This window comes from Lynx canadensis, chromosome B2 (genome assembly GCF_007474595.2).
Source record: "Lynx canadensis isolate LIC74 chromosome B2, mLynCan4.pri.v2, whole genome shotgun sequence".
NCBI lineage: Eukaryota > Metazoa > Chordata > Mammalia > Carnivora > Felidae > Lynx > Lynx canadensis.
This window is the reverse complement of record NC_044307.1, coordinates 52597291-52610484: the sequence shown is the minus strand read 5'-3', so window position 1 is coordinate 52610484 and position 13194 is coordinate 52597291. Positions and strand designations below refer to the sequence as shown.

The following is a 13194-nucleotide window of genomic DNA, read 5'->3' as shown; positions in this document are numbered from 1 at the left end:
GAGGAGGAATCAACAGCACACATACGTTTACATGCATGGTATGTGTCATGTTAGACATGTCAACTACTTCATTCCATCCTCACAAGGATCCTAGGAGTATAAGCATCTCCCTTTCACAGATGGGAAAATAAAATTTAGAGAGGTTATAGTATAATACCTAATACAAACAGCTGTTTGAGTTGAGATTCAAACCAGCCCTAACTGACTCCAAGATTCAGAGTCTTCATACCATTCCATGAACCTCTTAAAGAAGAGCATTATTTAAAGGAAACAATCAATAAAACTAAAAGGCAACTGATGGAATGGGAGAAGATATTTGCAAATGACATCAGATAAAGGGTTAGTACCCAAAATCTATAAAGAACTGACCAAACCCAACACCCAAAATCAAATAATCCAGTGAAGAAATGGGCAGAAGACATGAATAGACACTTTTCCAAAGAAGACATCAAGATGGCCAACTGACACAAGAAAAATTGCTCAACATCACTCATCATCAGGGAAATACAAATCAAAACCATACTGAGACACCACCTCACCCCCGTCAGAAGGGCTAAAATTAACAACTCAGGAAACAACAGATGCTGGCGAGGATGTGGAGAAACGGGGACCCTCTTGCACTGTTGGTGGGAATGCAAACTAGTGCAGCCGCTCTGGAAAACAGTGTGGAGACTTCTCAAAAAATTAAAAATAGAACTACCCTATGACCCAGAAATAGCACTACTACGAATTTATCCGAAGGATACAGGAGTGCTGATATATAGGGGCACATGTACCCCCACTGTTTACAGCAGCACTTTCAACAACAGCCAAATTATGGAAAGAGTCTAAATGTCCATCTGATGAGTGGATAAAGAAGATGTGGTTTATATATACAATGGAATACTACTTGGCATTGTGAAAGAATGAAATCCTGCCATTTTTAGCAACATGGATGGAACTGGAGAGTATTATGCTAAGTGAAATAAGTCAATCAGAGAAAGACATCATATGTTTTCACTCATATGTGGAACTTGAGAAACTTAACAGAAGACCATGGGGGAAGGGAAGGGGAAAAAAAAAATTATAGAGAGGGAAGGAGGCAAACCATAAGAGACTCTTAAATACACAGAACAAACTGAGGGTTGATGGGGTGGGGCGGGGGGAAAATGGGTGATGGGCATTGAGGAGGGCACCTGTTGGGATGAGCACTGCATGTTGTATGTAAGCAATGAGACATGGGAATCTACCCTCAAAACCAAGAGCACACTGTATACACTGTATGTTAGCCAACTTGACAATAAATTTTATTAAAATCAACTTAGTTTAATTTAATTAAAAAAAAGAATTATTTGAATTTGGGTAATTTAAAGAGAGTAGAGGGGAATGAAACAGAGAGAGAGAGAGAGAGAGAGAGAGAATGAGAGAGAGAAGCTGCAGCTTTATGTCTATAAAAGTTTTCAAGTCAACTGAGGAAGCCTGAAACTTGATCTTACAATAAGGTCAGAGTCCCTATATAGTGTCTTCTTTCCTCTCTCCTCTCCCTTAAGTAACTGTGTTAAGGAGCGCCTGGGTCACTCAGTAGATTAAGCGTCTGACTTGGGCCCAGGCCATGACCTCATGGCTCATGAGTTCCAGCCCTGCATCAGGCTCTGTGCTAACAGTGTGGAGCCTGGAGCCTGCTTCAGATTCTGTGTCTCCCTCTCTCTGCCCCTCCCCTGCTTGTGCTCTGTCTCTCTCTCTCAAAAATAAAAAAAAAATAAAAAAAACTTAAAAAAAAATAAGTAACCGTCTTAAAAATTGTATACTTAATATCATCAGAGCTATTACTAATAGTAAGAGAAGGGAGTGAGTGAATGAAATGAGAAGAATGGGGAGTTTGTTTTCTTCCTGTATAGCTCCAGGAGCTTAAAGAGTATTCCCATTCAGAGATAGCAATGGTTAGTATAGCAAGGTCTGTGCAATTTTAATAAGATATCTCTCTCTCCCACACATACATACACATATACATACACATACAAGGTTGTATTGTTATATTATATTATATATTATACATCATTCATATATAAACATGTAATGCATTTTATTTAGGGAAGAGGTATTCAAATTAATGTCACAAGATCGAAACATGTCATTAAATCTAAGCAAAACACATTTCCTGGAAATAATTTTGACTCAAATTCAAAGCATGAAAGTATTCACAGTAAGAGTTGTAATAAGAATGGCAAAGAGGAAAGTCTTAAAAAAAAATTGGGAACATTAGGACAGTGATGATCCTAGCCTAATAAAGGCATTGATAAATAGATCCATATCACTCAGCTGGGCAGGATATGATCACAAAGTCATACAGATGGAAGTGACACACTATGACACAATTAAAATTATTCATATAATGAACTAATTCAGCAAGGAGTATAACATATTGAAATAATCTTGAATTGGTAAGCGCTATCAGAGATGTGGACAAGAATATTAGAATGAAATCTTGCCATTTGCAAAATTGTGGATGGAACTAGTGTTTTATGCTAAGTGAAATAAGTCAGAAAAAGACAAATATGTGATTTCACTCATATGTGGAATTTAAGAAACAAAACATATGAACATAGGGGAAATTAAAGAAAAAAGTAAAATAAGATAACAACAGAGGCGTGGCAAACCATAAGAGACTGTTGAATACAGAGAACAAAGGGAGGGTTGCAGGAGGGGAGATACGGGGATGGGCTAAATGGGTGATGGGCATTAACAAGGGCACTTGTTGGGATGAGCACTGGATGTTATATGTAAGTGATGAATCACGCAATTCTATTCCTGAAACCAGACCTACACTGTATGCTAACCAACTTGAATTTAAATAAACAACGACAAAACACTAAAAGGCTTTGCTTCATGTCTTTCACTAAATAAATGAAGTTACCTGAGGAGGTGCAATGACTTGTTCAATCTCTAACTAGTTAGTGGTAGACCCCTGATAAAAGAGCCTCTAGTCTAGTACTGCTTTTATAATGCCAGGCAAATCCCAGGAAAAGCCCCATCCTCTGTTCACCTTTCCATTTGTGGCCATGGGCCAATTGGTGGTTAAAGTTTCTAGGCATTACTAATAGCTCCCCAGGCCATAACAGCCACACCCAACAACAGTGAGTCAGGAAGGAACCAAGACTTAAGAGAGGCAGTACAGAACACCTCAGGTACTACTCTGCCCTAATTCTCACTAGACTCTTGCTTACGTGTCTTCCTGAGTCCCTATTTCACAAGAGTAAGATTCACACGTCACAGAAGAAGCTAGCCTAGAATAAGAAAACAGATACAAACAGCATTCTGGTTAAGCATTCACATATCAGGAATTATAACTTTATGAATATCCACCACTGGGTTGGCTAGAAGAAAAATGACTTTAATGAAAGATAGCTTTTTAAAGTAATTAGAGAGGATGCTTTCATAAGAGGTGTTCACAGTAATTAGGAATACATACATATATCATCTTGGGAACACCTCTTGAGAGACAAGTAATTACCTGGGAAAAGTCTTGCTAGACGCTATCAGACTTTATAAAGTCAACCCAAATGTAATTATGGCAAGCGCACAGGGAAAACTAAGAAGGAGTTAGAGAAAAGAGCCAGTAAATGAAAATATGGCCCCTTTAGGGCACAAGTAAGAAGTTACCTATAACTAGATTTTCCCAGAGGAAGATTCTCTAATAAGAAAATAAGCAGACATACAAAGAAAAAAAACAAACAAAAGGAAAGAAAAAAAGAAAACAAAACAAAAAAAACCTCTTTACAACTTCTAAGTGACAACTGGCAAAAATAAAATGAATAAAAACAAATCTATGGATTTTTAAAATAGTATAAAGAGTATATTCTGCTTATCAAAGTAGAATGATTCAGAGTCTGTGTTACTTTAGATAGAAACAAGAACACGTAAATTAGTGAAGTTTAAAAACAAGATACTTCCAGTAAAGATGGATATGATATGGTATCATTTTTATTTCCATTCTCAAAGGACTAGAAAGTTAATTTGGTGGTCAGACTTCTAATGCTTGGACCTCTAAGAAAAATGCTTTTGGATTCTTTCCATTATTTTAAGATTGTCCCATAATATGACCTTTATTTTCATAATACCTTATGTCAACTGCAAACAGAACAATGAAAATGGACTGAAATTCTTCTCTGAGATCACTTCGTCGGTTCTGCTTTGCGGGTTCCTAACCCTACTTGTTTGGCCTCATATCTCAACAGTTGTATAATGTTGATTACCTAAAGAATCTGCCTGAGAAATGTGAAGGCAAGAAAATTTGTTCTATTCATCAAAATATACATTATTCAAACATTTAATGAAAAAAAAATCCTCTTCATAATGCCATGACAATTCATTGAGAGTTATCTAATAAAGAGAATATATCTTCTGAAAACAGTTTGAAAACAGGAAGTTGATCCTGAAATTTAAAGAGCTCCCATTCATTCTGAAATTATAAGAAACTAACTTATATCTGCTGAGTAAATGAAAGCCATAAAAGCCATAAAAACCACAATTAATCTACAAAGCAATGTGTTCTGATAAGCTTTCACTTTAAAATAATATTTGTTCTTATTTAACAATTTTTTCACAAGACCTTGTCTGGTATGGGCTAAACAGTGTAACGTTTTGTAAAAATGGGGTCAATAATTCTTTTCTGGAGTACTTCAAAAATCCTTAAATAGACATTGTGGCACATGAAGATATTTCCAAAAGACTGGAGAAATATACATTACATACATACATAGACCACTTGACCTCAATATTTAATGCATCTGAGCTGAAATTAAAATGTTCTCCAATGCTTTTGGAAAACAAAATAACACAAAACAAAACTCTAAGTTATCTGGTATGATTTATATTCAATTGCTATATACTCAATTTACAAGGTTTAAATAATTCTCTTTGAATTTAGCTTGGATATGTATACACAAAATCAAATACAGGCACAATTCTTTCTTATATCATGACATTTTGACTTTGTGGAAGAGAAGCAGAACATTAGATCACTGTTTTACAGTATGGACTTCAAGATCCTCATCTTGCCATTGCAAGTGGGAATTCCCAGCAGACAATGAGCAAGCAGAGGATATTACTTTTAGAGGCTCACTAAATAAATAGCTGTCACATTAGAAAGAAAAATACAACAGTCATGACTACGTTCAGTTTCCAATGAATGCTAAGCAAAAAACTCATGGTATCTCCTGACTCATTTTGCATCACAGAAATGCAATGCTCCAAAGGAAACCAGCTGTGGTGTAGGCTGATGGATTCATAACTACTAAGTTTACCGTAATAATATTAATCTTCACTGATGTATCAATTTTCAATTATTATTATAGTTCAAAAATACACTGTCTCCCTAAACAGAAATTAGCAAATGCTATAGTACAAGATATTTGTTATTTTACCTTTATAAGGATTCATCTATATTCTTGACTTTCCTTCTGCTGTTTTACAAAACACAATTGTATAATGCGTCCACAGAGCATAGGATAGTACAGTTTTAAAAATACCCATAGTAAATTGAACTCACAGTCCAATTCATTCAATAAATTTGGACCCCTACCACACACCTGATTTGTGTAGCTAATTTTAGCAAATGGGATAGATTAGTACTTTCTTTAATGTAATACTGCTAAGTTCATGGCTAAAAGTCAGATTGTTTGAATTCAAAAGGTTGGGGGTGAAAAAAATCCCCTTACTTTTGCAAAGCCTACATTTGACATTAGCCTCAGAACATCATGTCTCCCTGACATGATTGCGAGGCTTTTAGTTGCCTGTCTTGCAAACTACAATGTCATTGTGGATTTCAAGGGTCTTCTATTTCTGTACTTCATAAAAGCAAGCTTTTGAAGCATTTCTGGGTCTTGTTGACATGAAATAAAGCCATGTCATGTATGTGTGGATGCTCGGGTTCCTCTTAGGTCACATTTCTATGTTACATGGTATCAGTAAATAAGAAATAGACACTTTATAGCAAAAAATATTAATTCTTTATCCATTCATTTCAAAACTCTAGGCTGAGTTAAATGAACAGCTTAGGAAATTTTGTTATAATCTCAAAATTTTCTCTGATTGTACTGAGTACCTAGAAAATACTCAATAACTTTTATTTGATTGATTAAAAGAGAATGTCTACAGTTTAATTCAAGCTCTAAAATAGAATTTCTGAGATTTATAAGCCAATATAAATATTTAATAAAGAGCACAGAGGCCCTAAAATGCTAAGCACCTCAGGATCTAACTTCAGAATTTTACATTATCATGCCTGACTTCATACTGTTTCCACAAAAGTGAGGTAATAAATAAGTACATCTATGGTTTATTTAAAAGTATAAACTATATCTACAGCAAGAATTGGCCTCAGTCCTTTTGAGTACAAAACAAATTTCAACTGATTTACGAAAAACACATTAAGGAAAATCGAAGTGCCTTGAACTCAATGTGTCCCATCCCATTCCCAGTCCACGCGGGCAGAAGAAGGTGGACGTACAGTACGAAGAGAAGGAAATCTGCACCTAGAACAGGATCCCAACACCACTCTGTTAAATATACACAAGATATGGGAAGTACAATCCTCCCATGTATTTGTATTCACAGGTATATTTCCTGAGAATAACAGGCATGGTCCAGACATATAGAGATCCCTTTAACATTCATATTTGTTATACTACTTTGATGCTTTTCCACGTTTCATATTTTTCATTTAGAGTGGAATGAGTAAGTCACAGGGATGAAAGGTACAACATAGGAAAGCAGTCAATGGTATTTTAATAGTGTTGTATGGTGACAGATGGTAACTGCACTAGTGGTGATCACCACATAAGGTATAGACTTGGTGAATCACTATGTTGCACACCTGAAACAATGTAACATTGTATGTCAACTATACTTCAATTTAAAAAAGTTTCACTGAAAAACAATTTCATTTAGAAACGGAAAAGATTACCTTTCTTGCTTCTTTTATCATCTTCCGAATAGTTTCCTTAATTGTAAGTAAGTGTGCTCTTGGTGGATGAAAGAGGAGGTCTATATGGGTACCGCCTAAGAGTCCGGGCATCACATACGGCCAGCCTAAGTCAAGATTTGGAGCTTCCACGTCAGACTCAATGGGCCAGTAAGTCCCTGAAGATGAGGTATCATCATAGGAGTTATCAGTACCATATGTTGTACTTTGTGCAACTTTCTGGACATTTTTCAAAATATAATTAATTTCTTCTTCAGCTAGAAAGTCTGATACTCGTTCCTTGGCAAGAAATTCTTGGTATGCTTCTAACCCATGTTCGATCAGTGCATCAATGGCTACTCGATACCATTCCTTGTAGTGAGGCTCAATGTAATTGTCTGATTTACACTCATCATTCAGTGAGGACAACATTGACGAGGTTTCCATGCTCGCGAGCGTTTGACAACCAGCACTTTCAAACACTTTCAAATGTCCATTTGTGCAGTGACGAGAGGTATCTGGGTGTTTAAAAAGAAAGAAATGAAGATCAGTTAGAATTCTGTAACGAAATGTTTTATGACCCACATCAATCATTATTTTTACATTTACTCATTTCCACTACCAGTAGCTCAATAGGACATACATGTCACGACCAAAGTGGCATTAATTGCACCATAATTCACAGATGTATTACAAATGAGCTAAACAGATTTCCATTTATTTATTTATTTATTTATTCATTTATTTATTTATTTATTAACATTTATTCATTTTTGAGAATGAGAGAGACAGAGTGTGAGTGGGGGAGAAGCAGAGAAGAGTGGAAGACACAGAATCAGAAGCAGGCTCCAGGCTCTGAGCTGTCAGCATAGAGCCCAACGCAGGGCTCGAACCCATGAACTGCAAGATCATGACCTGATCTGAAGTTGGACACTTAACCAACTGGGCCACCCAGGCGCCCCCAGATTTCCTTTTATAGGCCACTAGTTGATTACTCTTTTCCAAGGTACCTTTACTTTCAATTTCTCACCTAAGGAAATACACCTTCTTTTCAATGACATCCAGAAAGATCACCCTTCTTAACTTTAATCTGGGACTACATATGGTCGTTTGTTTCTTTAAGTTTTCTTGATTTTGGTTTTACAATTTTTTTTAATAGAATACAATCAGTACCTGTCCATCCATTAATAGAAGCTTTTACTAAGTACTTGTTATGCATATAATCCCATACTAAAAATATAAAAAGCATGAAACACTTGCCTTCCAGAAATGTATGAGTTAGCTGAAGAGGCAAAATGAAACATACACACAAATCTATTATCACTTTGAACAAAGCCATATATTGCTAAGGACCAAAATGAGTACTGCTTGTAGTCAATGCTTTCACATAAAAGCAAGTAGATATCAATGTGGAATAAACAAGCTATGGATAGCCCTGTGCAGGACGCAGGCTTCAGGTGAACCTGGGGTGATGAGTAAGAATATGATCAGGCGGCAAGAAGGAGCATTTTAATCCCACACAAGAGTGAAAAACGTAACAAAAGCACAAAACAGGCATGAGCTTGGTATATTCATGAGCTAGTTAAAAAAAAAAAAAAAAAAAAAAAAAAAGTTGGTCTGCTGGAAAGTATGCTCCTTTCACTAGAAGTAGGAGATAAATTTGAATAGACACGATGCAGCCAGGTGGAGGGACACAGATTCCTGTGATTCAATAAAACCAGTGTTTAAAACAATTAGTCTGGCAGTATTAGGGACTTGAGAGACAACTAGCTAGGTCTTTCAGTGTTCAAACACCCAGTGAAGAAGTGACAATATTTCTGAGCTGATTCAAAGTAAGAACTCCTGAGATTAGATGCTTTGACAGCATTTAGGTGATAAAGAAATTTAAGATATCAAAGATAATTCAGGGATTTCTCTTAGGAATCCAAATCTGCCTAACCAAGCTCATACCCCAGCCCTCTCAACGCTCACAAACTGTCATTCATTCACTGCATAAGATACCTAACTAGACTTTCTCTCAAATAAGGGCCTTTCTAATCTTTTGAAGCCATGCTCTCCATTGTGCAGATTCAAACAAAATAAAGTTCTAGGATGTGCTACAAGCACTAAAGGGCTAATTTGACCAAAAACATCTTTGTTAAGGGCCCTGTCTTAATTTAAAATTCTCCACTTAACCCAGCCTTTTCAGACTCAGGACTACCGAAACTCAAATCTGATTTGGGAGGATAACCCATAAAGCCATAACCATTTATTAACTCCTTAGCTCAAAAGATATAACAAGTCACTAATCAGAGAGACAGTTGTGAAGGAATGGAAAATAGTGCCACAAGTTTTGCTTAAAGGGTGGAGGGATCAGAAAATAATCAACACAAAGGCAGAACTAAAGAAGAAAGAAGATTATAGGGTCCACTTGGCTCTTTTAGTGGAGACAATCCTGTCCCCTAGGCTCAAAATTTTTACCAACAAAGCCTAAAAGGATAGAAAACCTACAGGTTAAATCTGATACAAGAAAAAAAAAAAAAAAAAAAAAAAAAAAAAGAACATGTTTACACTACTGGCATGTGGTACGTAGAGGCCAGGGATAATGTTAAACATACTTCTTGGATACACAGGACGGCCACCTGCATTAAAAGATTATGTGGCCCAAAATGTCAATGGTGCCAAGGTTGAGAAATCTTCATCAAGCTGCTCGCTTAATGTGCCTGGTATCACACTACGAATTTATGACCTTTCTGATGTTCATTAAGGTTCTTTTCTGTACATGATACTAGACTCATTTTTAACAAAAAAAATAGGCTTTTATTTTCTTCATAGAATCAATCCATTTGATTAAAGTGTATTTCCCTAAGGTTTAGTGAGTTGTGGTTTTCATTTGACAATTCCAGTCCATGAAGGGACAGGCATCCAGTGATCACATGAAAATTACATCTATTATTTGTAATTGTTTAAGATAGTAGTTAACTACTGGTTTGTAACAATTTTAAATTTCCTTAGCACTTATTTCCTAAAGTTTTTAACTTTTGAATTCCTGTAATGTGATGGTAAACACTATAATTATCTACTTGGAAGTTAAAATGAATAACAATGCTTGAAAACACTGTATTGATTTCTGAGCTTTACCTACGTAAATATATACTCTGCAACTATAAAAAATTCATTCTTCAGCTATGGGTAAACTGAGAAATCATATGGGGTGCCTGGGTGGCGCAGTCGGTTAAGTGTCCGACTTCAGCCAGGTCACGATCTCGCGGTCCGTGAGTTCGAGCCCCGCGTCAGGCTCTGGGCTGATGGCTCAGAGCCTGGAGCCTGTTTCCGATTCTGTGTCTCCTTCTCTCTCTGCCCCTCCCCCGTTCATGCTCTGTCTCTCTCTGTCCCAAAAATAAATAAACGTTGAAAAAAAAAAATTTTAAACTGAGAAATCATAGAGATCAAAAGGACCATGAAAGCAAAATAAAACCATAAAGACACAGATGAAAAGTTAATTATGAGGGGAAAAAAAAAAACAAATGAAGATTAAAAAAAAAAAAAGGAAAACATTGTGGGGCTAATTAAATAGGAATGCCAGATACAATGCAGAAAAAGACATCATAGAAAAAATGCAACAGCTAAGAGCACTGAAATTGAGTTAATATGTAAAAGAATTAAGATAAAAAAAATAAATATGCTTGGGGCACCTGGGTGGCTCAGTCAGTTAAGCGTCTGACTCTTAAATTTCAGCTCAGGTCATAACCTCACAGTTTGTGAGATTGAGCCTCATGTCTGGCTCTGTGCTGACAACGTGGAGCCTGCTTAGGATTCTCTCTCCCTCTCTCTTTCTGCCCCTTTCTCGCTTGCACATGGGCACACTTTCTCTTTCTCTCTCAAAATAAATAAACATGAAAATGTTTTTTAAATAAAATAAAAATATGCTTGATGTTGTCCTGCTAGAGAAGCTATGCTTTCTAACCACTGTCTAGAGATACACAATTATCACAAAAGCTGTATACAAGGGATAATTGTGAGGAACCATTTATAAACAAATTTTAAGGGAAGATAGTAAGGTAATGGCACTTGCATAAATGGGTACTGCAATAAAATAGCACTTGTATTTAGTTATAGACTTAATACGGCACTCTCAGGAGTTTAATCACTGAACATTTTAAGGGTTTAATTTGAGGACAAAATTAATTGGGTATGTCTTTAAACATGCAAAGGTGTATTATTTTATTAATAACCATTAAAACTCCTAGAAACTATATAAACATATGTAATAGAGTTAATGAGTAGAGAAAAATAAAATTTCACCGTGATATAAAAGCTAAACAGATCAGTAGGCTCATGTGCTAGTTAAGTGACTCATTCCAAAAAAAACAAGCTTATAAAATATGGGATTCAAAACCATGCCTCAAAAGCATTACAAATTCATTTGATACTGAGTCTTTGGTATCATTCATGGAAAGTATAAATTCCAAATGTTAAATCTGTAAATACAAAGGACATAAAACAAGATAGTGAACACTAGACTTCAATTCATGGGCTACTCTGGAAAACACTTCAGTAGTTTCACTATAAAATTAAATATGTAAATGGCATACTTGTTTATGGTTTCTGATCTGAGAAGATTCATTGGGAAAGACTTGTGAAATAACAGGTCAATGGAAAAACGCTCCAAGGAGAAATTATAACTTCCTTAGATCACAAATAGTCCAAGGTTATGATTAGCAATGTGCAAGCAGGTGACCCAAAGTCAAGACTTTGAAACCCATACAAAAAGGGGAGTGCCTGAGGGGCTCAGTTGGTTAAGTGTCCCAACTCTTGGTTTCAGCTCAGGTTTTGATCTCATGGTTTGTGGATGCATGCCTCCTGTTGGGCTACGCACTGAGAGTGCATAGCCTGCTTGAGATTCTCTCCCTTTCTCTCCCTCTCCCTCTTCCTCTCCCTCTCTCTCTGCCCCTCTCTTGCTCCTGTGCTCTCTCTCCCTCTCTCAAAATAAACAAACTTAAAAAACTACAAAAAGGATCACAGCTGCTGTCGTCTCTGAGGTCCATTTTCCAACTTCTGTCTTAGGCTGTTTCTATTCAACTACTGAATGCTTTTATGGGTTAAATATGTCCCCCAACAAAGTATGTTGAAGTCGAAGGCCTTGGTCCCAGTGGAATGTGATCTAATTTGGAAATAGGGTCTTCTTTGCAAATGTAATCAAGTTAAGATGAGATCATATTTAATTAGGGTGGGGCCTAACCCAATATGACTGGTGCCCTTATAAGGAGAGTGACACAAACAAATAATCAGGGAGAATTCCAAGTGACTACAGAAGCAGAGACTGAAACGCTGAGGATTACTGGCAACACTAGAGCTCAGAGAAAGGCATGGAACAGATTCTTCCCTAGAACCTTAAGAGAGAACACTGTCCTAGTAACACCTTGATTTGGAACGGTTAGCCTCCAGAACGATGAGAAAATAAATTCCATTGTTTTAAGCCAAAATTTGTGATATTTTGTTATAGTGGCACCAAGAAGCTAATACAAATGCATATAAAAATCATCTTTATTTTTAAACCTTAAAAATTTTAAATAGAGATACTTAAGAAATTTAAAAAAAATAATTTACCATCCAGAAATGATTTCAAGCACTTTTTTTTCTAGCTTATGTGATGATATAAAACTAGGTCTCTGACACACTTTAAGGTTGAACAAATTTATTAAAGAACATTTGATAGTCTTTCAAATATTGACAAAAAAGCTCGATCAACCTTTTTTTGGGGAGGGGATAAGTGACTTTATATGTCAAAATACCTACCTAGAGAATATGATAAAATGCTTCATTAAAGAGTATTTCAGAACACCTCTGCTTTATAAAATCATAATCCATGGTCCACAATAGTTAAAAATTATAGATCTCTTTTTCCTTTGAATTTTTACCTGTCAAGATTGTCTTTGATTTTGAATTTGATTACCAGAAATTTAAGATGACAATTAAAACATTAAAGAAGGTACTATTAAATTAAAAATTTACTATAATATTCAAGCTGCCAAGTGCAATTTGATATCAAATTGTGGCATCCTAACTTATTAAAAATTTCTCAGCTGGCTTTATAATCATACAACAAAATGGTCCATTAGCACAGATTACAGTCTTCCACAGGGTATGCTTTTCAGGAGGCCAAGGACTACACAAACATATAGCACACTCAGTCACGGGGGTCTGGATGCAAATATCTCCAGGTGTAGATCACAAACAGAATCATCTATGTTATCAGACTTATGAAAAGGAAA

General features: G+C 36.0%; 1 protein-coding gene across 1 annotated transcript in view; it reads right to left on the bottom strand.

The window, feature by feature from the left end:
- Positions 1–7387, bottom strand: part of FAM83B (family with sequence similarity 83 member B) — a 71909-nt gene extending 64522 nt beyond the window's left edge. Inside the window, exon 1 of the mRNA XM_032593343.1 lies at positions 6944–7387. Coding sequence (XP_032449234.1) covers positions 6944–7387 — 444 coding nt within the window. The remainder of the gene's footprint in view (positions 1–6943) is intronic.
- Positions 7388–13194: the final 5807 nt, after the last annotated feature.